We start from the raw sequence: 24,219 nt of genomic DNA, 5'->3' as shown, positions 1-24,219 counted from the left end.
TGACCTTATCTTTCATGAGCGGTTCCTGTGAAGGTACCCTAACTATAGGAAGCACCTGGAAAACATATGTGATATCTTTTCTCTGATAAGCAGTTGTGAACAAGAAAGTAGATCTGTCACTTCTGAACTGTTCATTGTTAAAAAATACTTTGATGATTTAGCTGATTGCAAAATACATTATAGGGATGACTAACAGCTATAGTAGCACTCCTAGTCAAGAAAGTTCAATAGTTATATTGTACAAGAATTTCTATAAGAGGTTAATATTGATAGGAACTACATGGATTAAAAGAGCAGGGTTGAGAAAGGCTGTTTGCTTGCATGACTGCTTTCAAACACTGCTGCTGTTTTGTGCTAAAAAAGTGACTTTCTCCGAATGTGGCAAATCTTTAATTTCTACAGGAATATCTAACTTTCGGTTGAAAAGATGTTTATTTGTGTTTTTGAAATTATTTTTGCCTGGCAAGTAGAACCCTGACAACAATACCACCGTGACAACAATACCTCGTATGAAATTTAAAGATTCTGTTTCATGTGTTTCAAAGACTATATTCTGGTGCATTTCCTCCAGTCATTTGTGCTGTGTATTATATTGCTCAATAACACCTTCAATTTCCTCCTAGAGGGCTCTCATTGATTCTGCAAACTAGACTAAGAAAAATAGAAGGGCCCAAAAAATATGCATGATATCTTTTAAAAAGAGCAACAAAAGAGTTTAATCTTGCAATGGAAAACCATTAACTCCGTAGCCATAATTTTAGAAATATTATAGATTTGGTTACCGCTTGACATTTATTCCGTTTTATCGTTTTATGAATTGGTTTCTAGATATAGTTAGTGATTATCCTATTAAATGTGTTTGTGCTTTGCTAAATATACACTGAAATTTCTATTTTAAAGTATGTGCATAAAGAATTTAGCAAGTACATGAATAGATGTCAAATGCCTTCCTAGCTCTTTCTGTAATTCTCTTTCTACCATCCTTTCCTCTCTTTCTTTCCCCTTCCTACAAACAGAGTTTTTGTAGCAATATCTTAACAAACTTATTATTATTTTGGTTATTAATTATTCATGACATTTTCCATAAACTACTCTACAGTGATAATTTCAAACATAAAAATCAAAAATGGATAAGAGTTTAAAAAATAATGGTCAATATAGTCATTTCTGTTCAAATCAAGAATAACCTGGAATTGGGTTAATATCAAAATAAAGTTCTATTTATTAATTTTCCATGAGAATAAACATATTAATAGAAAATAAGCAAGTCTCTATCATGAGGGAAAAATAGTGTTTCTTAAAAGTGATTTAGAGATTTTATAGTCGATTAAAATATTTTTAATCATTTTATTTTTCATTAATAAAAAGATTAAAAATGAATTAGGTAAAAACATTACCATTAAAATAAGAGCTAGTTTCCTGAGATAAACTTAGAAGATGAAGGCTCTAAAAGTTGAAAAATGTGACATATTTTAGTTATTAAATAGAAATTGTGTGCTGAAAGCAATTCATTAGTGAATGTAATGATATCGTGGTAGGTTATGTTAAAAAGAATGAAACCAAAATTTAATTTCTTAACTGTTCAGTGAGCAATGGTTATTGATTAAGCATCTGTGTGTAGTTGATTTTACTAAATTCCAAGTAAAATAATACACCTTAGGAAAAATAATGCTTTTAAAGGTTAAATCCATTAAACACTTTATCTTAATATGTAAGCATAATGAAGAAACAGGTTTATAGAAGGAAAAGCTGCTCTCTGATCACATCTTGATGGATTTGGTGTTTGAAATCCAGCAGACTTTGCTTGTAATCTCCTCATGGGCTTGGAGTGTGGTCTTTGGAGTCAGACTGACTTGGGATCAGTTCTTGGCTGTGCCACTTGCTGAGCATCTTCTTACATATCTGCTTCTCGGTTTACTCTTCTGAAATATAAAGATACTAGTGCATGGCAGAGCAGTTGAAACGATGTTCATAAAGCATTTAGCTAGTACTGAGTGGTGCTCAAGAAATGGTAGCCATTTTAGGTCTAATATGGAATCTGAACTTTATAACATCTCTGTGTCATTCATCTTTATGATTTCAGTATTTGGCACATAGCAGATACTGAGATGACTATGAATTTAATTCTGACCCATTCTGTTTTCTATACTCAAGTGCATCATTTTATATTATATTCTTATGTTTTTGGTCATCTTTCCCTTTTTTGTATTCTTTCTTTAAGAAAACAAATAATTAGGCAAAGACTAAACTATTCTCTCTCAGAATTTATTTTTATTAAAATGATATAAATTGTACATTTATACAGTTTCATAAATAGCTTAAAGTAGTTGCAAGTGTTATTTCTTTTGCACTGTTAATTGTGTAGAATAAACTATTTTTACAGTGTTTATTTAACTAAATACTCTGCAGTATTTATTTTCAGTAGTTCTAATTATATGTGCTGCATAATGAAACAAATTAGAGCAAATCATCCCATGAATCAGGATTATCAATACTGATGTTGGTGCAAGTCGAAATCTAAGCTCTATGGTTTTGAGTTGGCAGTTAAGTGACATTTAATGAAAGTATTTTATTAAATGAAATTACTAGTTCAAGCAAGCCCTTAATAAGCCGAATTATAGTATTTTCATTTTGAGCGATTTACCAGATTTCTTTGTGCATCAAAGTTCTGCTGAAATTTGTAGTTATCCACTATTTTCTTTTCCTAGTAGATACTGGAGTAGAATAATCATGGCTAAATTTGTCCTCTACTGAATGAAGGAAAGGACTTCATTCAGTTAATCATCATTTAGTAGTATTGTTTCTCGAATTATTTCTATTTGGCATCATAAAACTTCATCTGGATCATACTCTTGTATCATCGAAATGTCTTTACTTTCACCATTTTCAAGCTGCCATTTTTCTTGCACAATAACTTAATTACTATAATGTTTTTTTGTATGAGATTCTTGGGGGGGAGATGGCTATCATTTTTAATCTGAAAATGCTTTTCAAACATGGAACCTCAAGGCATTAAACCTAAAGAGTTCAGTTTTACCTCCAAATTTTGATATTTTATTGGTTCCTTCCTCCATGAAGATTCCACTGTCCCAAGTCTGGGTTAGATGTCATGCCTTTGTGCTCCTGTCACATCATGGGTTGTTCCCATCAAAGCATTCATCACACACAGTGGCAATTTGTTGATTTGTCTCTGTTCTACTCCATGTTATATGAGAAGAGGAACCATCTTTATTTTGTATTCTTAGTGCTCAACACAGTGCCTAGGAATCAAAAAGTAGTATTTTAATCAATAAAGAATGGTTTATATCACTTCTATTCAATAAAAATGAACATTTGTAGATTCAGCTAGAATATTTTTAACTTATAATTTTTGTGATTATTGGGATTACTCTGAATATATTCTTCTAAACATACTTGTTACTCAGTATATCATTATTTTTCCTTCTAAATATGTAATTTGACTAATAAAGTATTTCAGAGTAGATTTCACCAAAGTCTCACAAAAATTTTGGGCAAGAATATTTGAGACATAAGTCAGAGTGTTACTATGAAATGAGTAAAGGAGAACTCAAAGATTAGAAGTCTGACAGGGTGTGTTCATAGAAACAATAAGTATATGTCGATTACCGTATTTGTGTCACATGATCATATCAGTCCCTTCACTGAAATAACTTTAATGCTTCTCTCTGCCTTCAATATAAAAGTGCAACTCTAAACTTAATTATAGTAGGTTCTCCATGGTCAATGTCATTTTATGCTTCTGGACTATGAATTTCTATATCTTAGGTGTTCTTGTTTGGAATTATTCATGGACTGCCCTGACTGTAGGACTTTTTTTTTTTTTTTAATCAGTGGTTACTTCTCTTATGCATATTACATATTTTCTTAAGTAGATTATATGGTTTTTAAGAGAAAGTAATTTTTTTATATATCTCATTGTATCTTCAAAAATATGCTTTATAAATGTCAATTATTGATTGACTTTTGCATGGAATCACGTTTCCAACAATTTGAATGTAATAGTAAAATTCAGTAAGATTCACTTCTTTGTGTGAACTTAAGGGAGATATAGTTAATATCTAAATATAAAACTTGAATTTTACTCTCTGTTCTTTGGGATCCTGCATATGTGATTTTTAACACCATGCTCTCATGCTTGCTTGTTATGTCTTGCTCTGGGATTATAATCCAGTTGTTTTAGTTGTGCATGTTTCTTTCCCATCTGGCAGGGTGGGAGGGTGGAGAGGCAAGACAGGATGTTTTGGAAAGAATGCGACTGGCAGCTAGGAGACTTAAATTGAATTCCTAACCTTCTACAAACTGATGTTTTGACTGACTTTTATGATGCCTCTCCATGCTCCCTCATAGGCCTATTGCCTGCTTTTTTGGGAAAGGAGATCTACCTAAAGCTGCTTCAATCTGTCATCCTTGGGATGACTGGGAAGCACTTATTTCTGAAGCATGAAAAGGTTTGGGGGAGTTGCCTTTAGCACAAATAAATATTGTAGCTATAAGACCATAGATAAGTTACGGATCCTATCTGTGCATCAATTTCCTGATTAGTAAAGTTGTCTAATTTGGGTTAGATGCTCTCCAGAGGCCCCCCTCGTGCTCACATCCCTATATTTCAGATTGTTAAGACATTTCAAGAGTGCTTGGAAGGAGCAGACATTGTTTAAAAGTTATAGGTTGTATTCTCTACTCTTCTTTTTTGGTAAACTTCCCTGCATTAGTATCTTGAGTTAAACCTCTACTCAGTCTGTAGAAATGCAATCAAAAAGTCACTTACCTAGGGGTAGATTCTATTGTGGACTCTACTCCCCATGAAAAATAAAGTGTTGAAGTCAGTATATCCCCCAACTGGATTGGGCATCTGTGGTGGTACTCAAGAGGGTTAAGGTGGTACACTGACATTGTATTAAATAGCATTGAATCAATCAGCAAGAAAATTTTCAAGTTTCTTATATTCTTTGTTATCAATGAGAATATTTCAATTTCATATTACTATGACTTAAAAACCATACTACTTGCTACTCTTTCTTTTTATTACAAGGAAATGAGACCGGAGACTCAGAGTCTGAATAGACTTAGCTAGAATATGATAGTGTTACTTTTATTTTTTTGAAGCTATTTTTATGATTACCTTCTATTTTTACCATCTGACACCTATATTCCATTATAGTAATGGTAGAATTTGTTATTTATTAAAATCTATTTATACGAGTTATAAAATGTGCGTCCATTTAAAGAAAGTAGTACAGAATTATTGCCAAAGTCACGACTGACTAAAAAAATCATGAAAATAGTATGTGAAGCTTGGGAAGAAATGGAATGTATCAGTCAGTAAGGGTCCCGGAAGGAAAGTGATGAAATGGTTCATAGGTTTCACTAAACAGGCATTGGTGAAGGGACAGTGTACAAAGTGTGCGTAGGTTTAGGGGGACTGGAAAGGGATGGGAAGCACCCAGGGGCTTGCAACAGTGAGAAGCTATTGGCCCTGGTCTGAAGACTCATGGGAGGGGAGATGGTGATGGGGAGTATGGGAGAAGCAGGCGGGCCACCACGCAGAGGCACTAGCTGCAAGGTAGCCATTGACTGCAGCTGGAGACCATCCAAAATAATGAACTGGAGAAGTACCTGATCTCTCTCCTCCTGCTCTCTGATATTCTCATCTGCCGTTAGTGCCTCCCCTTGGCTAAACACAGACAGAAACCTGAGAACAAGGGAGCCCCAGTAATGGAGTCCACAGAAGTCTACCTTCGTGGGGCACAAAGTATGGCAGAGAGGGAGCTGCGTCTATTGGGGCCAGCAGGAAGGGGCAAGTGGAAGATAACCAGTTCATGGTATATAGCAGGGGCCTCCCCCAGAGCAAACATTTGATGATTCTAGTTATGCCAGTCTGCTAACTCATGGCTTTTGTTCAATATTTACACATATGCAGGGATAACATTCAAATATTAAACAACTGGTACAGCCTGGGCTCCCGACGGGCCAGAGCAGATGTCGTAAACATCCTGCCGACTAGGTTAATCCCTTAGTTTCTGAATTCGGGGTGGTGGGATGGGGCTCACTGGGGAGTGACCAGGGCATGCCTGGCAGGGTTGCACTGAGTGGCATTTGGTTAGGTCAGGGCTCACAGTATTTCAATACATGAAAAGGCCACAGAGCCTACCTGTGTGTGCAGGCTGAGGACCAGTCCTATTTATATCTGTTAAGTGAGAGCACAGTGATTTCATAATTGGTTGATATGGCTGTGTTTTTCTGTGTCACCTGCAAAACAGGCACAGAAGATTAAAACTTATCTTGCTACTGAGTCTTTGTACCTTTCTTATGGCATTTAAACCTAGTCTTATACCTTCATTATTTGTGAACTTACTCTCTTTAATGAGTTTTAGACTACTTTTTTTTTAATCATTTTTTAAATTAATTTCAAGTATACAGTACGTCAGTTAGATATTTATATAGTTTATGAAATGATCCCACTGATTATCTTCTCTCTGGCTCTACACTTTTAAAAAGAAACTGTAATTTTTTATATATATCCAACTATACCCACTGTAGTTCCTTAAACATGAAACTGTAGTTTTTTCTGGAGTGAATTTTATTGCTATTCATTCTGATAATCCTGAAAGGAATAGATAACTTCGAAAGAGCTTTCAGTTCCAGACATGGGGTTTGGTGGTGTGGGGTATTTTTTTCTTTGTTACCCACCAGAGCCAATGCTTCTCTGTTAGCAAATTACAGTCAACAGAGCTGTCACTGGACTTCTACATTGTCTCTTTACCTTTTTTTCTACTTTTTAAACTGGTGTATTTTGGGAAACTATATATAGAAATAAATATAAAATTTATGGATTTTAAAGTTCAAAACTCATGAACATCACAATATCATTTGTAGTAACAAATAATTTCCTGAAAATCTTGTATTTTTTATGTTACTTTGAAAGATTTATAAAAATTCAGTGTCTGCAAAGACTTAAAACTATTCAAGATTTGGGCAACTATGTGGAAAATAGTTACTGAATGCTTCAGAGGGCAAGCAATTTATTTAAAAATTTTAGCATTATTAGACTCTGAGTTTAGTCGCTATGTTTGTAGTGTGCATTCTTTTTATTTCTGACATCACATTTTCCTGTTATTCTGTTTTCTGAATTCCATTATAATTTATAAGAAGTATCATTTAATGTTTTTGTGCGCATCCTGTTAAAGTGGTTTATTTTCCTTTAAAACAGCACATAATTTGTTACACTATCATTTAAACAATGAAGGTACTTATAAATGAGATTTTTACTTTCAAATGTGATTGCATGGTTAATCTGTTTCTCCTTTGCCATAACTATATTTTTGCTCAAAATATATTACATTTTTTCCTTTTATTATGTGAAAATGAAAGCATGAAATTGTACAAGCTAGCTGCACTTACTTTATTATTATAAGTATAGCTTTATAGCTTCTTGCATTGTGAAGACTGAGTCACTGGCTCATCTCATATGCTAATCTTTTAATTATGGCTTTTTAGACCCATTTTTAAAATAAACACGACCTAGTTTCAGCAGGCTTAAAGCTGGGGAGAAATAAAATCTTCTTCAAAATAGCCTAAATTCAACCTAAAACGTAAATATGTCTTTTCCTATGATATTTAATTTTGTCTTCTGCATCTTGCCTCTACAAAAATTATAATTCAGAAATAAGCAAGTTAAGGTTTTCTTTATTAAAAGCCCTGCAAAAAACTGCAGACTGCTTTTTAAAGTTTCTTCTTATATATAATATTCATAACTCCAAATGAAAATCTTTATGGAAATGTCCTTTATTGTCTTTAACAGTTAGCTATTGATGAATAATGCTGATTTTCTTTATTATAAAGTCATCGTAGATAGCAAAATGATTATTCATGGATTTGTCAGTATAATGACAATATATGTAACAAGCATATAATTACACATGTGCTAAGGACATCCCTCTAAGAGGATTTAAGTGTCAAATAGAGGGCTTCAATCATTTCCCTTTCTCTCTGTGTGTTGGTGTTTTCCAGGCGATAATGAAGGCGTCCAGGAGACGGCAGAGTCAGATGGGGACACACAGTCAGAGAAACCAGGGCAACCTGGAGTTGAGACAGATGACTGGGATGGACCAGGTAGGACAGAAAATTTAAAATTCAACCATCTGTTGCTACTCTCAGAAATTTACCTTTTTTTTTCTTAAATTTTAATTAGGTTATAAAACCCTTTCAGTCTCAACTCTAAGTTTTAAAAAAAAATCATGTATATGCTGGTTACATGAAAGGTTAAATGAACATCATTTTTTAAAAGATTTTAATTTTTTCGATAAACTATAAAAACCAAAGTGTTACCTCTGCTTGAACTCTTCATTTTTTCTTTCATACTTATGTGAGAATTAGGCAATTCTACTTGCTTTTTTTGAATCAGAAATCTTTATGCTGTATCCACATTCAGATTGGGCATAATTTAAAGCTTAAAAACAGGTAACAAAAAATAATACTCCAAAGAAATATTTTCAGTTTAGTCATGTATTGGATCTCAATATGTTTAAAAAAATATCAACATATGCCCCATTTGATTCAAAGTTTTGGCAACATTTTCACTTTCATGAATGAAAATTAAATTAAATTTAAAAAATCCTGACCTTTAATCGTTTTAAGAAAAAAAAGATTAAAATACTTTAAAATATCAATATAATGTTATGTAAATATATATAGTTCATAAGAACTCTGTAGAAAAAAAAAAACCTTTATATTTGGTGCCAAGTAATTTACAATAGATGGTGTATTCATAAATGGAGACCACTGTGTCGCAGGGCTTAAGAATATGAGCAAGTTTCGAAATAGTTTTAACCATCATTCAAAGCAGTAACATTTTTCATTAAGAAAGATCCCTCTATTTCAATCACATTTTCACCCTTGCATGACTTTGCAAATTGCTCTCTGCTGTGCATGGAGACGAGAGGAACTCCAGTGGTAATTTTCTGAAACCAGCAGCTGGAAAATATAATGCAAACAAAAATGAAGATACAATATATCTGATTATTATGATGTCATTTCTAATGTTATTCATGATACACACAATGTTTGTATTCTGTGTACTATAGCAGAATGTTATAGAAGATTTTGGACCAAAATGTATTATATTTAAAGTACCATAATACCATATTTTAATAATTTGAAAGAAAACATAGCCTTCTGGCATTTTCAAAACCTACTGCATCATGCTTCTGTCTTAATATAGGGAAGAATTCTCTTGATTAAAAAAGTACAATAAATATACTTTGAAAATTAAAAAAAAATTTCTCGGAGATTACATTTGACTCAGAAAAAGGTGGGTGAACTTTATAGCATATGGTTCTTTGTGCAATTAAGTATGTAAGTATATAAGTTTTTAGAAGTGTTTTTATGTTTACGTTAGATTAAGTGGCCTTTTCCATTGTGCCTTCTCGCAAAGCGCACATTCTGGCTTCTCTCTGTGGGGCAAACTGGTCTGGGACGAGTTCTGTTTGCTCATGTGGGGCTCGCAGTGTTCTCAGTACTTGGGAAGTAAGTAAGCAAATTCTGGGGTCGTAAATTACTAAACACCTATCGCATACCCAATGCTGTCTTTTTCAGGAAGCTTTTCCAGAAATAAAGTTACAAAATTACCTTAAAAAAATAAAAATGTCAGGGAGCGAAGTAAAGCAGGGCTGTCATTCAGGATGAGATCTTTCACTTTTAAGTTAAATTTATTTAATGTATCTGATTCAATGAAAATTTTCTTTAGCTGATATTGAAGAAAATGTTATTCTTTTTCATGGCACATATGAATACATGAAAACGTATGTCTGTCTCTAAGCAGGTATGCATATGAAAAAAAATCCTGTGTATACTATAAAAATCAATAAAGCATTTTTCATTATTTTGCAAAAAAAAGTTTTATTATCTTGAAACCCCCTGATTAATGAGGTTGATTCATGACAAAGTAATACCTGATGATATTTATTTTTTAAGGTAGAGTATTTATTTCTTAACCTTCAATCAGGAGAAAGTATAGGCGATGTTTTTGCACTTTTGCCATTGCATAAATAGTGACTACATTAAATATTTTTACCCCAATTTTTGTAATTCATAGAACGTTATAGGCACTTTCCAGCCGTATAAGAGATAAAATTTTCTGGTTATAGCGACCATTTCCAAATCTGTTAGAAAATGAGCTCTGGATTCTAAGGGTTTAGGTTCAGATTCTGGATTTGCCACTCACTTGCTGGGCAAATTTTGGCAATTTGCTTAATCTCTCTGTGCCTGTATCCTCATTTACAAAATGTAGAAAATAATATTATGGATTTTGTAAGACATACATCAGGTCATACAAATAAAATGCTAATGATCGTTATTATGGCTTTGGAATTGTTGAGTTGAGGCAGAACCTTTTAAATTCTTCTCAGAGTTTTTTAAAACCCAGTAGTAGTATATCCAATACAATAAAAGGTAAACTTCTGTAATGCTAAGCATCTAGTTTTGAGTTTAACCACAAATGATTGGTTAAGATGAGGTAATGAGCCAGGTGTGATTTCAAGATCTCCTAATTTTAAGGCCCTCCTACCCAGTTCTGATAGTCACTCTAAGATAGACAGTTTTCTCCAAAAATAGAATCAAAGGACAAGGAAATTATCTAAATAATTTGAGGCATAGAGCTGACATCATTTAAGAAGGATCAGGATTTCTCTTATTTTTAAAGAGTTTGATTAAAGACGGCTCCACAGCCTTTCTTGATGGCTCAATTCAGTAATGAATCAACGCCTGTCTGAAGTGTTCTATTTTTGTCAAAAGCAAACTCCACAGCGCAGTTTTCCTTTTCCTTATTTGTTTTTCAGCTAAAAGATCCATATAGTAATTGCTCATACCTTTGTTAATTCTTATGATTAGGTGGAACCTAAGCAGCTTTTATAAAATTATCTTACATTTGCAACCATTTCAATGGTGAAATTCTTTAACTATTTATGACTCTTATTTAAATATTCTTCAACTTCTTATGACTCTTTCATCATTTGAATGGAGAGCTAGACGACACTAAGCTAGTTAAAGTTCAGACCAATGTAGAAGTTATTAACTCATTATTTCACACATTTATTTTTAAGTTTTATTTTTCTTCCTTGCTCTTCAGAAAATTACCCTGACACTACCCTGATTGGAATTTAACTCATATGATACTTGTTATCCAGTTTCTTCCTTATTTTAACTATATTTGCCTATACTTCACTTGTTTTATTTCTGTAGTCTTTAAGTAAATACCTAGACTTTTATCACCCTCACAAGTTTCATGTTTTATCCCCCTTGCAGTATTTCAGTTTATCAATATTCTTATACATTTAATTATTCAATAGTTATTGTGTACCAATAATTGGGAAAAGTGCTAGGGAGAAATCCAGAGGTGTAGTGGTATGACGCTCTCTCATTTTGATGCCATTTCTCTCCTTTAACCTCTTTTAATTATTCATGTGTTATATTTAGGTCACTGATGCAGTAATTAAGCATGTCAAGCTAGAAAGTAGAGAACAGTCTAAACTACAGAAGAAAATGTACAAACTATAAAGTCATACCTGTCTATATTTGAATTCACACACTGACAATTACAGCCTTGCGACCTCAGGCATATTGAACAGCCAGGGCTTTAGTTCCCATATCTTTGAAATAGAAAGACTAATAGCTATGTTAAAGCATTGTTATGAGGATAACATTTGAAAGAGATGAGGTACAGAAAGTACCTAGCACAGAGCTTGGGAGAATGTGGGATTCGCTGGATGTTAATGGCCTTCTGGTAACCTTAGGACCCCTCACAGTGACCAACAGTTAGAATGTTGACCTTATTTTGAAAATAGTGTTTACATCTCTGGCTTTCTCTTTTAAGAAATCCTTAGAATCACAATCCATGGGCAAAATCTGGGGTGCTGACTTATGTATTTATTTTGAAAGTGACTTGGGGGAGAGAATTCAGATAAATTATTATAAATTCGTTACTTACCTCTATGAAATGAGCACCTTAAAAGTCACATCTTACATATGTCAACTCTAAAAATGTGAACTCTCTAGCTTACATTATTAAAAACATGGTTATTTCTTTTTATACTTGGGAATAGTAAATAATTTGATTTCTCTGGTTTACTATTCAATGAATCTAGGTCTTACAGTCAAGTTTACAGATGTTATAATTGAAATTTCTATAAAGGAATACATCACATTACTCAAATTGTGCAAGTAAGTACGTTTACCCCCCAAAAATGTGTTTTAATGCAAATGTATGCAGATATAATATTTTGAACAAGCATTTAGATTCCTTGACATCAACTTTTTAAGATAAATATGAACTCTTATTAAATTGATTTTGATATGTATATGTTAAGTAGTTAGGACAGTTCAATAAAATCAAAGGAGAAAATAAGAACTTATACCAAGTATCTGATGAATAAGTAGAATAAAATGATGAATAACTTTTTTGTGTTATATATAACAAATTATCACAACTTGCTTCTAGATTGATAAATGGAAATCTTACTTTCTATCAGAGATAAATTATTTTTGGGTAGTGTAATAAGTGGAGAAAACCAAACACGTTTCTTCCATTTATATCTTGGTCCTGACTTTGAGTAACTATTAACTCTCCAAAGCATCAGCTTCCTTGTTTATAAAAGGGCTAATAATAATAACTACCTCATTAATGATATTTTCTATGTAGAGCATGGAGCTCAGTGCTTCATACATGCTCAATAAATAGCTCTTGATATTACTTTTAGTATCATTTTAGCAATTGTGCCTTAGTAGCCATTACAATGCCTTCCAGATGAAAAGCCCTCATTAACATTTGTTTAGTGAATTAACTTTGCAAAATGATTCGCTATGTAAAAGTCACCATAGGATTATATGAACTGTGTTCTATTCAGCAGGATTTAAAACATTATTCAGTTAAAGAAACGTTAATGTAAACACATGTTCCAGAATAAATGTCTACTGTAAAATCAGATGTATGTACCTGTTGCATCTGGTCTAAAAATTAATCGAGAAATCACAAATATGTCACCTTATTCAGTTGCTGTTCAACATTATGGATACTTCCAGATGATGGGGTTAGTTCTGCTTTGTGCCTTACATTAAACTGAGAAGATGGGAGGGTTTTCATAAAGTGGAATGGTAGTAAGAAGACCACTGTGAGATAGAAGCACACATTAATGATACAGGGGTTTTTTTTCCCCCCTTTTTATTGGTTAGTCCAAAGAAGGGCTTAGAGATTACAGTTCTGATTTCGTTTCCTTTTTGATTGGGAAAATGTGGTAGATATAAGATCTGGGAAATGCCATTCGAAGTAAATTAACAGAAACCTATGAGACATAGTTAACCATAGATATAGTCTGACAGTAAGAAGAATATTGTGAGAAGCGGAGGAAATCGTAGAATGACTGTGTATTACTCTGACAGTGAATTGGTATTATCTCTACTATCAGATAATGCAGTTATCATTAATTTTCACATTTGCATTTCAATCTTTGGAAGGAAATGACTCTTGCCGGATGAAGATAAGAGCTCTGTACCACTGTAATGAACCACCATTTTATCCCAATGCTTTGTGTCCGTATTGAAATGAGGCAGGGAGGAGTGTGTGTGTATGTGTGTTGGGGAGAAAGTCAGAAAAACATAACAAAGTGTCAAAAATTACTACAGACTTTTGAGCTCCTTCTGAAACAAGAGGGGTCAAAATAAATCTTCTGTAGTGTGGTTAAGTGGATATTGGATTAAAAGATGAAAGTCCTACTCTTTGTAGAACAAAATACTACATAAACATAGTAAAAAAGTTCTCTTTATCTGATTCCCTTACTCCAGTTTGCATTCTCATATAGATTTAAGGCACACATAAATTGAACCAAAAAAAAACAAAAACAAAAACAAAACGAGATAGGTTGAAAGTAAAGTACTTATTTATGGTTTAGAAAGATATGTCTTTGAGTTATAAAGAACGGCATAAAATATATCACTTTATTATTATTATTGTTTCTACGTCTTCAGTTGTATAAGAATGGGAATTAAGGCTATTTAGATAATGACTCATTTTAGAATTTGCAAACATTTGTTTGTACAAGTTTAATTGAGAAATTTTAAGTTATAGAATGATTTCAACATTGATTTTCTTTGGACTTTATTTTGCAGTTACCTTTTCCTCAAACACTCTGCTGGAAAATGAATACAATATCAAATTTTGTAAATATATCATGATCCCAGAAAAATATATGACAAACCATTCTTTCCAGTATTATACCCTGCTTCCATGCAAAATTCATTAATCAACTGTTTACAGACGCTCCCTTAACTAAACTACAATTTCCATTCTCACTCTAAAATGTACTAATTGAGGCTGCTATTGGTTGAATTGTGTCTCCTCAAAATTCATATGGTGAATTCCTAACTTCTAATACCTGAGAATGTTATTTGGAAATAAGATCATTGCAGATCTAACTGGTTAAGGCAAGGTCATACTGGATTGGGTAGGCCCTTAATCCAATATGAATGGTGTCTTAAAAGAGGGGGGAATTTGGAGACAGATGTGTACACAGGGAAAATAGTACATGAAGATGAAGGCAGAGATTAGGTTGATACTTCTAACAAGCCAAAGAAGATCAAAGTTTGCCAGCAAACTACCAGAGACTAGGTGAGAGGCATGGAACAGATTATCTAGAAAGTTAAAAGAAAGAAAAACCAAACTTCATAATTATTTGCTTTTATTTTGTCTGGTTCACAAAAGTACTTATCAGGCCCAGAAAGATAAATGAAGACCAACACAGTGACATGCATTAGAAGTAGTTTAAAAATATGGGAAATAAAAACAAGTGTGTAGAGACACATACATTTGCTATTAATGAGCTACAAATTTGGAACTAGATTACTAGAAGACTATGTATCAGGTTTGTATTGATTGGGCACACTGCATTAAATTGGTTATTTTGGGGCAAACATTTATTTAACTGTTTTAAGTATCAACTCTATGCAATGCTCTGCACTAGATTCTAGGACATGCAGCATTAAATAAGCAAGAGTGGTCTCTACCTAAGAGAGTTTCTGCTCTCTCAGACACCGCAGATTGTGATAACGACTTTTTGAGTGCTTACTGCGTACGTGTAAACGTCAGTTGTTTTATAGAAGAAATATATATGAAATCATAACACCATATTTTGAAGGGTGGGGCTGGCCTAACCTGGTGGAAAGGAAGTCAGTAATGATTTCTTTGAGGAACAAACATTTTTAACTTAATTTGTTTTTATTTTTAATTTTTATATCTAATATGTAAATTTTCAAACATACATAAAAGCAGAGGGAAGAGTACGATCGATCCCAATATATCCATTTCTCAGGTTCAAAAGTTATCAATTCGTTGCCAATCTGATTTCATTAGTTCCCTCTTAATTTTTATTCTGGGGTATTTCAAAGCAGCTTGCTGAAATCATGTCATTTCACCCGTACGTACTTTATATCTCACTGATAAATAAGGACTTTTGTTTTAAACATCACAACGATACCATTATAACATACAAAACATGCTTCTTACTATTATCTAAAACTCGATTTATCTTTAAATTTTCCCAATTACCTTAAAAAATGTGTTTATATTTGGTGTGTTGGAATAAGGATTCCAACTAGGTCCACATATTGGTTTATAAGATTCTTAAGTCTTCTTGCATCGATTGTAGTCTCTTCCCCCTTGCCACTCCTCTTTCCTACTTATTTGTTGAAGAAAATTTATCCCGGAGTATTTTTCACATTCTGAGGTGGGTAGATTCCATCCTAGTGGTGGCGTATAACATGTTCCTCTATCCCCTCATATTTCTTGAAGATTGATAGTTAAATCTAGATTCTTGAATAAACTCAGGTTCACAGCCATAGGCAACAGTACTACGTATTATTGGGCGCTTTCTATAGCATCATATCAGTAGGGATGTGCCCGACCTGTCGTGATATTACAATATCTCCGGTGGTTCAGGTGTTTTCATCTACACCTGTCATTCATTATAAAGTTTCCCATCAACTTTTCACCTTTATCACCATGATCCATTATATGATTAGGGCTCGCAAATTTGTGATTTTCAAAGTTTATCACTCCTTTTGTGTTATTGGCTGATATTATTATTGTCCGAAAAGTCTTTCCCTCATCCACTATTTAGTTAACCTTAAATACTGTTCATAAAGGAAAGGCAGAATATGTGCTTAATTTTTTTCTCATTATTTACCCATTTTCAGTACGGTAAAAAATAGGAAGACTGGTATAAGATGAGGCTGGTCCAAAGCAAGCAAGGCTTGGATTCTTCAGGGCCTGTTAGTCCATAACTCTGTTGTGAGATTCATATTCGGGATTGATGTAAAGACTTGTTATGCATATAAGCCATATGCTTATATTTGCATTAAATATTAACTCTCTGACTGCCATGTGGAGAATGAACAAGACAATAGAAGTGCAGTAGTCTTATCAAGAGGTGAAAGTGGCCTGTGGAGAGCAATGGGTGTGGTTTTGAGGGTGCGATTGCATTTGGCTCCCTCAGCTTATTTCGTTGCCATTCACTGAGGTAAGGAAGTCTGAAGGAGAGGCGAAGTCGGGGGGAGGAGGATAAATTGGATTTTTAATATGTCATTTCTAGTTTTGGGGAAACTTCTAAACGGAACTGTTGAGAACTTTGGTAAATTAGGCCAGGAGCTGGGAGGGAGGTCTGGTCTAGAAATGTAAACTGGAAAGTCAGCAGAGTATGCACAGTAATGGAATTTGTGGGAGCAGATGAAATTGCCTGGATGGGAATTTGTATAAGAAGTTCTCTGATGTGAAGCTTGAAGAACTTGTATCTCTGGTGGAAAGACAGAGGAAGAAATGTCATGAAGAGAGACTGAATAAAACGAATAACTCATGGGGATGTGGTGTACACTGTATGGAGTATAGTCACTAATACTGTTGGCCTTGTGTAGGGCCAGGTCGTTGCCAGACTTATGGTGATTAATTCTTTAGGTATATAAATGTTGAATAACTATGATGTACACCTGGAACAAATACAATGTTGTATGTTAGCTATATTTTAATAAAAATCTTTTAAAAAATGAAAAAAAAGTGAGACCGATGAGCAGTGACCAAACAAGATGGAGAAAATCCAGAGAACGTAATAGTTTTTAAGAAGGAGGGAGTCGTGCCTGGGTTAAATGCTGCTGAGAGGTCAAGACTGAGACCTAAAGACTCTCCTTGAATTTAATGCCTGTGGATATTAGTGATTTTAACTAGAATTATTTCAGTGGAGCTCCGGTACCAGGAATCGTACAATGGTGGATTGAAACGGGAAGGAAAGGCGAGCAAACGGAGTCAGCTGTTGTAAGCAATTTTTCTTGAGTGTTCTTGATAAATATATAACATATTTGGGTTTCTTTGAATCTGTTTATTAATAAAATTCTCTACCATTTACCTCTTATTTCTACCTAAGAATTTTCATACTTTATAATTTAGGGATATACTTCCAAAGAAATTTATATTCCCATGTTAAACTATTCTGAATCTAATATCCATTAACTTTTTAAAAATTATTTTGAAGTTTTTGTTTCCTACCCCTACCATATCTTCAGATTTTACATAATACATTTTTGTCATTTCTTTGAAATTTTATCATTTCAACTTTTATCTCCTAGTAATTGGTTTACCTAATAGTTTGTGGGGTTTTTTTTTTTTTTGAGTTTTATCACCTTTAATATAATTGACAGCCTAAGTTTGATAATAATATATAATAACTTACTATAAATTTGTTACAGGTTAGAGGCATACTTTCCTTTCTTTCCAGTATTCAAACTGATAACAGCTAATATTTTTTTATTGTTACTTTTGTAGTTTTAACCTCATAGTATATTTGGACCTTGTGGATTATTATATTTTTGTCTTCATAATAAACCCCCTACACATGTTTCTAAGATTGATATTTGGAGCTTGCAACTTATTCACTCATAAATATAATTTGTATATGCTTGGCAAATCTTGTACTTCTGTACCTTTGCGGACCCACATTGAAGTAATTAATTTAATTAGTTGAAACATTTATTGAAGAGTAACTGTGCCAGACTCCAAGGATAAAAAGATAATTTAGACTCAGACCACCTTCAAAAATTCATAGTACAAAGTTGAAGACAGACAAATGATGAGATAATTGCTATGGATTTCGTTGTAGAGGCATGTACAGTATGCGGTGGTAGCAAAGAGAGAGGAAGGTCATCTACTGCCAAGTGGGAGGGGTGGCGGGAAGATGGCTAAGAGATCAGCTTGCACAGAGGGAAAAGGGAAGAGTTGCTGGTGCTGGTAGAGACATAATGCTGAGCAGATAACACAAGTCACAGTGATCTCACCAAGCGATCCCAGGGGCAGAGTGTGAAATTCACTTTGAGCCTACTCTAAGTTGTCATTGATAGATAGAAAATGTTTAGTTTTTTGCAAAATAATATTCCATACCATGTGTGGTAAACTCTCAGCCATTTTCCCTGAATAAGAAGCTTCCGTTTTCCAGTTGGACCTGCCCTGTTGTGCTACTGCTGCCTAGAAAGTACTACCTTTCCCAGCACTCTGAAGGATGGAGAGAGTCTCTGAGAGACAATGGAAACTAAAGTATGTTCAAGTCACAAATGGGAATCCAGACTTAAACAATAAGCTACTTGTTGAAGATGTGTTACATCTGTAAACTGTGAAAAAAGCAACAGTGAAAGAGTTTGATAGAAGATCAGCAAAGAAACCAAGAAAGAACCTAATGGTAATTTAGGCCATTATATGGGTATCAAAACAGCAAAGCAGGGCCTCTGTAGGCCTAACTGGTCTTGCCTGATGTTTGAAAGTGGGGCTGGCTCCTGGAGGTTCTCGAAGAATTTGGGGAGAATAAGAAAGTAAGGCTCAAGGAGAAGAGTCTGAGCTTCTCGCTAACAGCAAGTCTTTTTTGGCAGAATGCGTAAGGGCCATATTTTAGGTATATTTGAAAGAAAATTGCAAAATGCTGCTGCATGGTTCCAAATTTTTTTTTTTTTTTTTTACTGAATACATTGTCATGCTCTTGAAAGTAATGAAAATAATATATTGGGTGCTGAACACAACTTTATATTTGAGTAAATACCAAGAGATTCAGAGATCTTTGAGTTTTCATGGCTGAATCTCTTGATGCTGACAAAAAGCGTACCATTCATTTCAGCTGACAAAAAGCGTACCATTCATTTCAGCTGACACGCTGGGTAAAAACAGTCATAAGCCTTATGGATTGAATGGCATTTTAACAAAATCTTTGGCAGTTTTTTACCCATTACCTATTTTCATATTAATAAAGATTGTTACATTTTTTTAAACATTGTATTAATAATGTAAAATAAAATGAAAAGAACAAATATGCAGATATATTCTAATAAAGATAGACACATGGTATTTCTTACAGAATTAAGTTAGCTGTAAACTATACAGAGAATATAAAAATGACTGAGTACCTGAGATCGACAACACTTATTTTCAGTATGTATTTTTAATAAACAAATCATTATTTAACTATGGTATTTTAAATTTCTATATAAAAGCAATAGAAGCAAACCAAAGGAAGAAAAAAAAAGGCAGAAGACATTTTCTGTCATTAGAGTGTTTGCTATTTCGGTTCTCTTTGCCCATTTTTTTCATTAAATTAGATGTTTTCTAAGAAAATTACCATCTTCCTCAGTCAAGAGTATTTTTTCATTACTCCGAAAATTGAATAAAATGGGGACATTGGTTATATAAACAATAATTATCATAATGTGTTTAATGCAATAGTTGTTAAATAGGGTAATAAATGAAGTAAAAATTTTTAAAAATTACTCCTACAATTTCTAATATTGTAACTGGATATAATATCTTTTAAAAACTGTTTTCTTATAATAAAAGAAGTCACTTGAGTGGCCCTTTTTAATTATGCAAATATTAGAACCAGGGTCTTCCAACCAGATATGGGGCCTTTGTGTCTTTGCGATGAGTACTCCCTGTCCTGGAATCTCACAGCTCCAGGAGGAAAGTCTGATTTGCATATGTAGCCTAGGGGCTTTCTGTGTGACAGTCAACCAAACTCTATCACTTCTCCTCCAAATTGAGGTGTACATTAGTCTGCTCTGGCTGCCATAACAGACTGAGTGGCTTAAACAACAGAAATTTATCTTTTCATAGTTCTGAAGGCTTGAAGTCTAAAATCAAGGTGCCTGGAGGGTTGGTTTCTTTTCTTGGTTTATAGGTGGCCAGCTTCTGGCTGTGTTGTCACATGGCTTCCCCCTGCCCACCTCCCCCCCACCCTACACACACAGGCCTGGTGTCTCTTCCTCTTCTTATGGGGACACCTGTCTTATTGGATTAAGGCTCAACCCTTATGGCCTCATTTAACCTTCATTAGTTTCATAAAGATCCTGTCTCCAAAAACAATCACATTGGAATTTAGCACTTCAAAATGAGGGTCTTGGAAGGAACACAGTTTGGTCCATAACAGATTCAGTTGGGGTGGTCTTAAGCATGATCTGCTGGTAGGAAAAGGACGTGAAAAGATTTCTGGAAGGCAGACAAAGCCAGGACTCAACAGTAAGGCCTTAGGTTTTAAGAGGGAGCACTGTTTCCTTCGCCCTTTGTTCCTAAATCTGGAACCCCCTGAGGGACCAGTTAACATGCCCCCGGGGTCCTGAGCTGGAGAAGAATGGCTGTTTGAGATCTGAGTGTGAAATAGGTGAACCAAATCCTCAAGACTAAAGGGGATGCCATGGCAGGTTATGCAAGAGCTGAGCCCATTGCCATGGAGGAGAATCCATTGTCCTGGGTAGGAATGGTGTTTGATAGTGACACCAAGGAATAGAGAGAGAGCAATGCAGGGGCTCCAGTGACCTAACTGATGTGCTTGGAATTTGGAAGCGGGGCGGGCTTTTGGGGGTTCTTGGAGAATTTGGGGGAATAAAGAAAAAGTTCTAAAGAGGGAGAGGCATACTTCTTGCTAACAGAAATTTTAGCTGATGAACGAGATGTACAAGACATGGACGAACATAAAAGAATCCCAGAGAAAGAGGCACCTGTCTCTGCTTTGGGATGCCAGTTAAGGCTTCTTTACTTTGTGAGCAGGGAGATATTTAACAGATGGAAAAAGAGCAGAGGGGAAAAGACATTCCCACATTGCAGTCAGAGGGAGTGTGACCCATAGGCATAAATATAGAGGGTAAATTGTGATTAGGAGTGAGACAGGGGCTGGCGTGAGACACTCTGGCAAACAGCCTATTGCAGTAGTTCTGATCAGAATGCAATAGAGATTTGGGTAAAATACAAGTTGTCAGCATTATTAGTAAGTATTTGTGATTACCGAGAAAATGGGTTGAAAGTGGTGAAGGAAGAATGAGGGTTCTCCCCCCGCCCAAACCCCAACCAAGCACAGGAAAGCAGTGAGCTGGAGGTGGCACTGGGGAGCAGGCAAGAAACAGTGTGGCTCCAGAGTCTCTGCTCTGAATCCTGGCGCTCTCTCTTACACACACACACACTCACACACACACACAGACACACACTCACACACAGACACACACACACTACAATTTTTCTGAGCAATGTAAAAGCAAGAATTTCTTATGATTACATAAACAAAATGAACCGTTATTTTTCTGCAAGAAAAAAAATGATTTATTCATTGTGAAAAAGTTTTAACTATTTTAAGTCATTAAATTTAATGATTATCTTTACATATTATATTAAATTTGAATATAAATATGACATTTTAAAAAGCACTCAACCACATGTAATGCATCCTTTTTTCACATTGATGTGTATTATAGGAAAAAATTCTTTGATTTTAAAGAACAAGTAGATATTTTTGAAAAGCTCAAATTATTCATTCATTAAAAATCATAATTACAATGATGTGGCAAAATTAATTTCCTATAAAATAGGTTTTACTCTGTGGAAAATGGAAGTGAATTATTTTAAGAACTCATGTAACTTAAGGCTAACATTTCATGCCACTAATTTATGATTAACATGTAGTAGAATATTTTAGCACATTTTAAAACTAAAAAAGAGGTGGTTAGTTAACTCAGCTTTCTGAATTTTACTCATTTTTTACTTTTAAAAGTAAACAATAAAATGAAAAATATAATTGGCAGTTATTTCAATAAAGTAAATAATAAAGTAAATGAAGATGACCTATATTACCATTACAAAATGCATGAAATATTTCAACCATGGTTGAAAGTACATGAGATTAATAATATTTCTGATTCTCTTTGGGCATTTGATATTATTAAATCTATATAATTCAAGACATTTCTTCCATTGGGCTCATTGACATTCAATTTTTTGAATCCTAAAACATACAAATAAAAGGACTGGTAAAGGTAAAATCAGTAAATGAGATGACCTAAAGCATTTATTTTTCAGTGTTATTCTCTTGAAACGATTAACAAAAAACTATCTAGAATTAACATTGAGGTCTGGGCAAATTTTCCTCTGCCGCGAACTTTTTAGCTTTTCCCTTTCCGTCGCTAGTAACTAATATTTATGGAGAGGTTACTGTGTGCCAGTTACTATTGTAGGCTTGGAGAAATAAGAGCAAGCAAATTCTCATCGTTTTCCCTATAACAACTCTAGGAATAGTGTTTTCCTCTTAACCGATAAAGAAACTGAGGCACAAGAACATTAGGTAACTGGTTTAAGATCATAAAGCAAATAATCATGAAACTGAAATTAAGCAACTTGACCCCAGAGATTGTGTTCATTACCATGTCTTTCTCTCTGTTTTTCATACAGTGAGCCCTTTTTGACTATGGCTCCTGTTATTTGCTACCATATTTTGACATCTCTTCATTTAACTGGGTGCTTTTTCCTTTCCTAATACAAGGAAAAAACTTTTTTTTTCTTTAAAACTATTTATTAAACTTAATTTATGCTTCAATAAAATATTTTTTTTAAATCTAAGACTTCCTTTCTAGTTCCCAACTTTTTGGTTACTAAGTTTAATTCATCATTTATCTGGTTTCTTCCTGGAAAATAGATATAATAATCATAACAGTTATCATTTCATCAAGCGTCGTGGCTCTAGTCACTGTGCTTTATTTTACAGTTAAGGAAATTAAAGGCTTAAAAAATCTTAGTAATATAGCTGAGACATGACCCAGCTATGATTCCCATTGAGGGAGACAATCAGTAATGCTGGCAACATCCGTTTAGAGGACACTCTTCTTTTCCTAGGCACTACATAAAGTGATGACGTTAGTGACCTCCTTTAACTCTTGCAAGCCCAATAGGTCGTCCCTATTTTATAGGTGAGGATGTTAAGTGTTAGAGTAGTTAGATAGTTTACTTAGTCTCACACTGCTAGTAAGGTCAAGCTTATAGCTGCAGTGCTGTAATGGGACACACGATCTGAGATGAAAGTTGCTTTCAAATTCTGCTTCTCTGCTTACAGCTCAGTAAACTTGGACAAACTACTTAATCTTTCAGCTCCTCAACTTTCTCATCTGTAAAAAGGGCGTGCTGTATACCTGCTTCATAGGGTTTTGTGAGCTTTACATGAGTGAAGCACTGAGAAAGTGTCTGGCACAGAGTAAGTGCTGTACAAGTCATGTAAGCATGACATCATCATCGTCATTATCATCACCATCATCACTTTATAGCCAGATTTTTTTCTTATGTCTTGCTTCAGACTTGTTTCTTTTTTTCCATTACAGTTCTTCAAGTTTTCAATCACCAGAGAAAGAGTGAGTCAGTATATATCAATAATTTGCTCCAAAAACGAGAGCCTTTTACCAGAGTCAAGATCTTTGATTAGAATAAAACTTGCAGTTGAATTTGAAGTGTTAAACTATTTTTTGGTTTTTAAAAAATAATTTAGGCATTTGTTGGTTATGCTCAGTCTTGTTCCACAAAGAATTTGCAGTGACATAAAAATATAAAAATTAAACTGATAAAATAAATTATTGAAGTAGATAAAATAAAACAGGGGCAGAAAAATAATAGAGGCAGGGATAATATAATTACATGGCTATCCAAACCATAGAGTCCAGCATAGTTACTCAAAAAGGACTCAAAATCCCCACTTCTCTCCTGGGCTCTCTTCTCTGTACTCTTTGGGTTTTGGAAGGCCTTGTAGTTCAAAATTGCCTCTCTCTCTCTTTTTTTTTTTTACCCCTTTTCTTGGGACTTGCCTTCAAAGACCTCTTCAGACATCC

General features: G+C 34.2%; 1 protein-coding gene across 3 annotated transcripts in view; it reads left to right on the top strand.

Moving 5' to 3' along the window:
* ZFPM2 (zinc finger protein, FOG family member 2) overlaps positions 1-24,219 on the top strand; it is a 424,511-nt gene that overhangs the window by 110,198 nt on the left and 290,094 nt on the right. For all 3 annotated transcript variants that reach the window (XM_039853946.1, XM_039853945.1, XM_039853947.1), the window contains one exon: positions 8,032-8,133. In XM_039853946.1, coding sequence (XP_039709880.1) covers positions 8,032-8,133 — 102 coding nt within the window. The remainder of the gene's footprint in view (positions 1-8,031; positions 8,134-24,219) is intronic.

Source organism: Pteropus medius, unplaced genomic scaffold (genome assembly GCF_902729225.1).
Source record: "Pteropus medius unplaced genomic scaffold, Ma_sr-lr_union100, whole genome shotgun sequence".
Taxonomy (NCBI): Eukaryota; Metazoa; Chordata; class Mammalia; order Chiroptera; family Pteropodidae; genus Pteropus; species Pteropus medius.
Note: the sequence above shows the minus strand (reverse complement) of the source record. Positions and strands in the feature narration are given on the sequence as shown.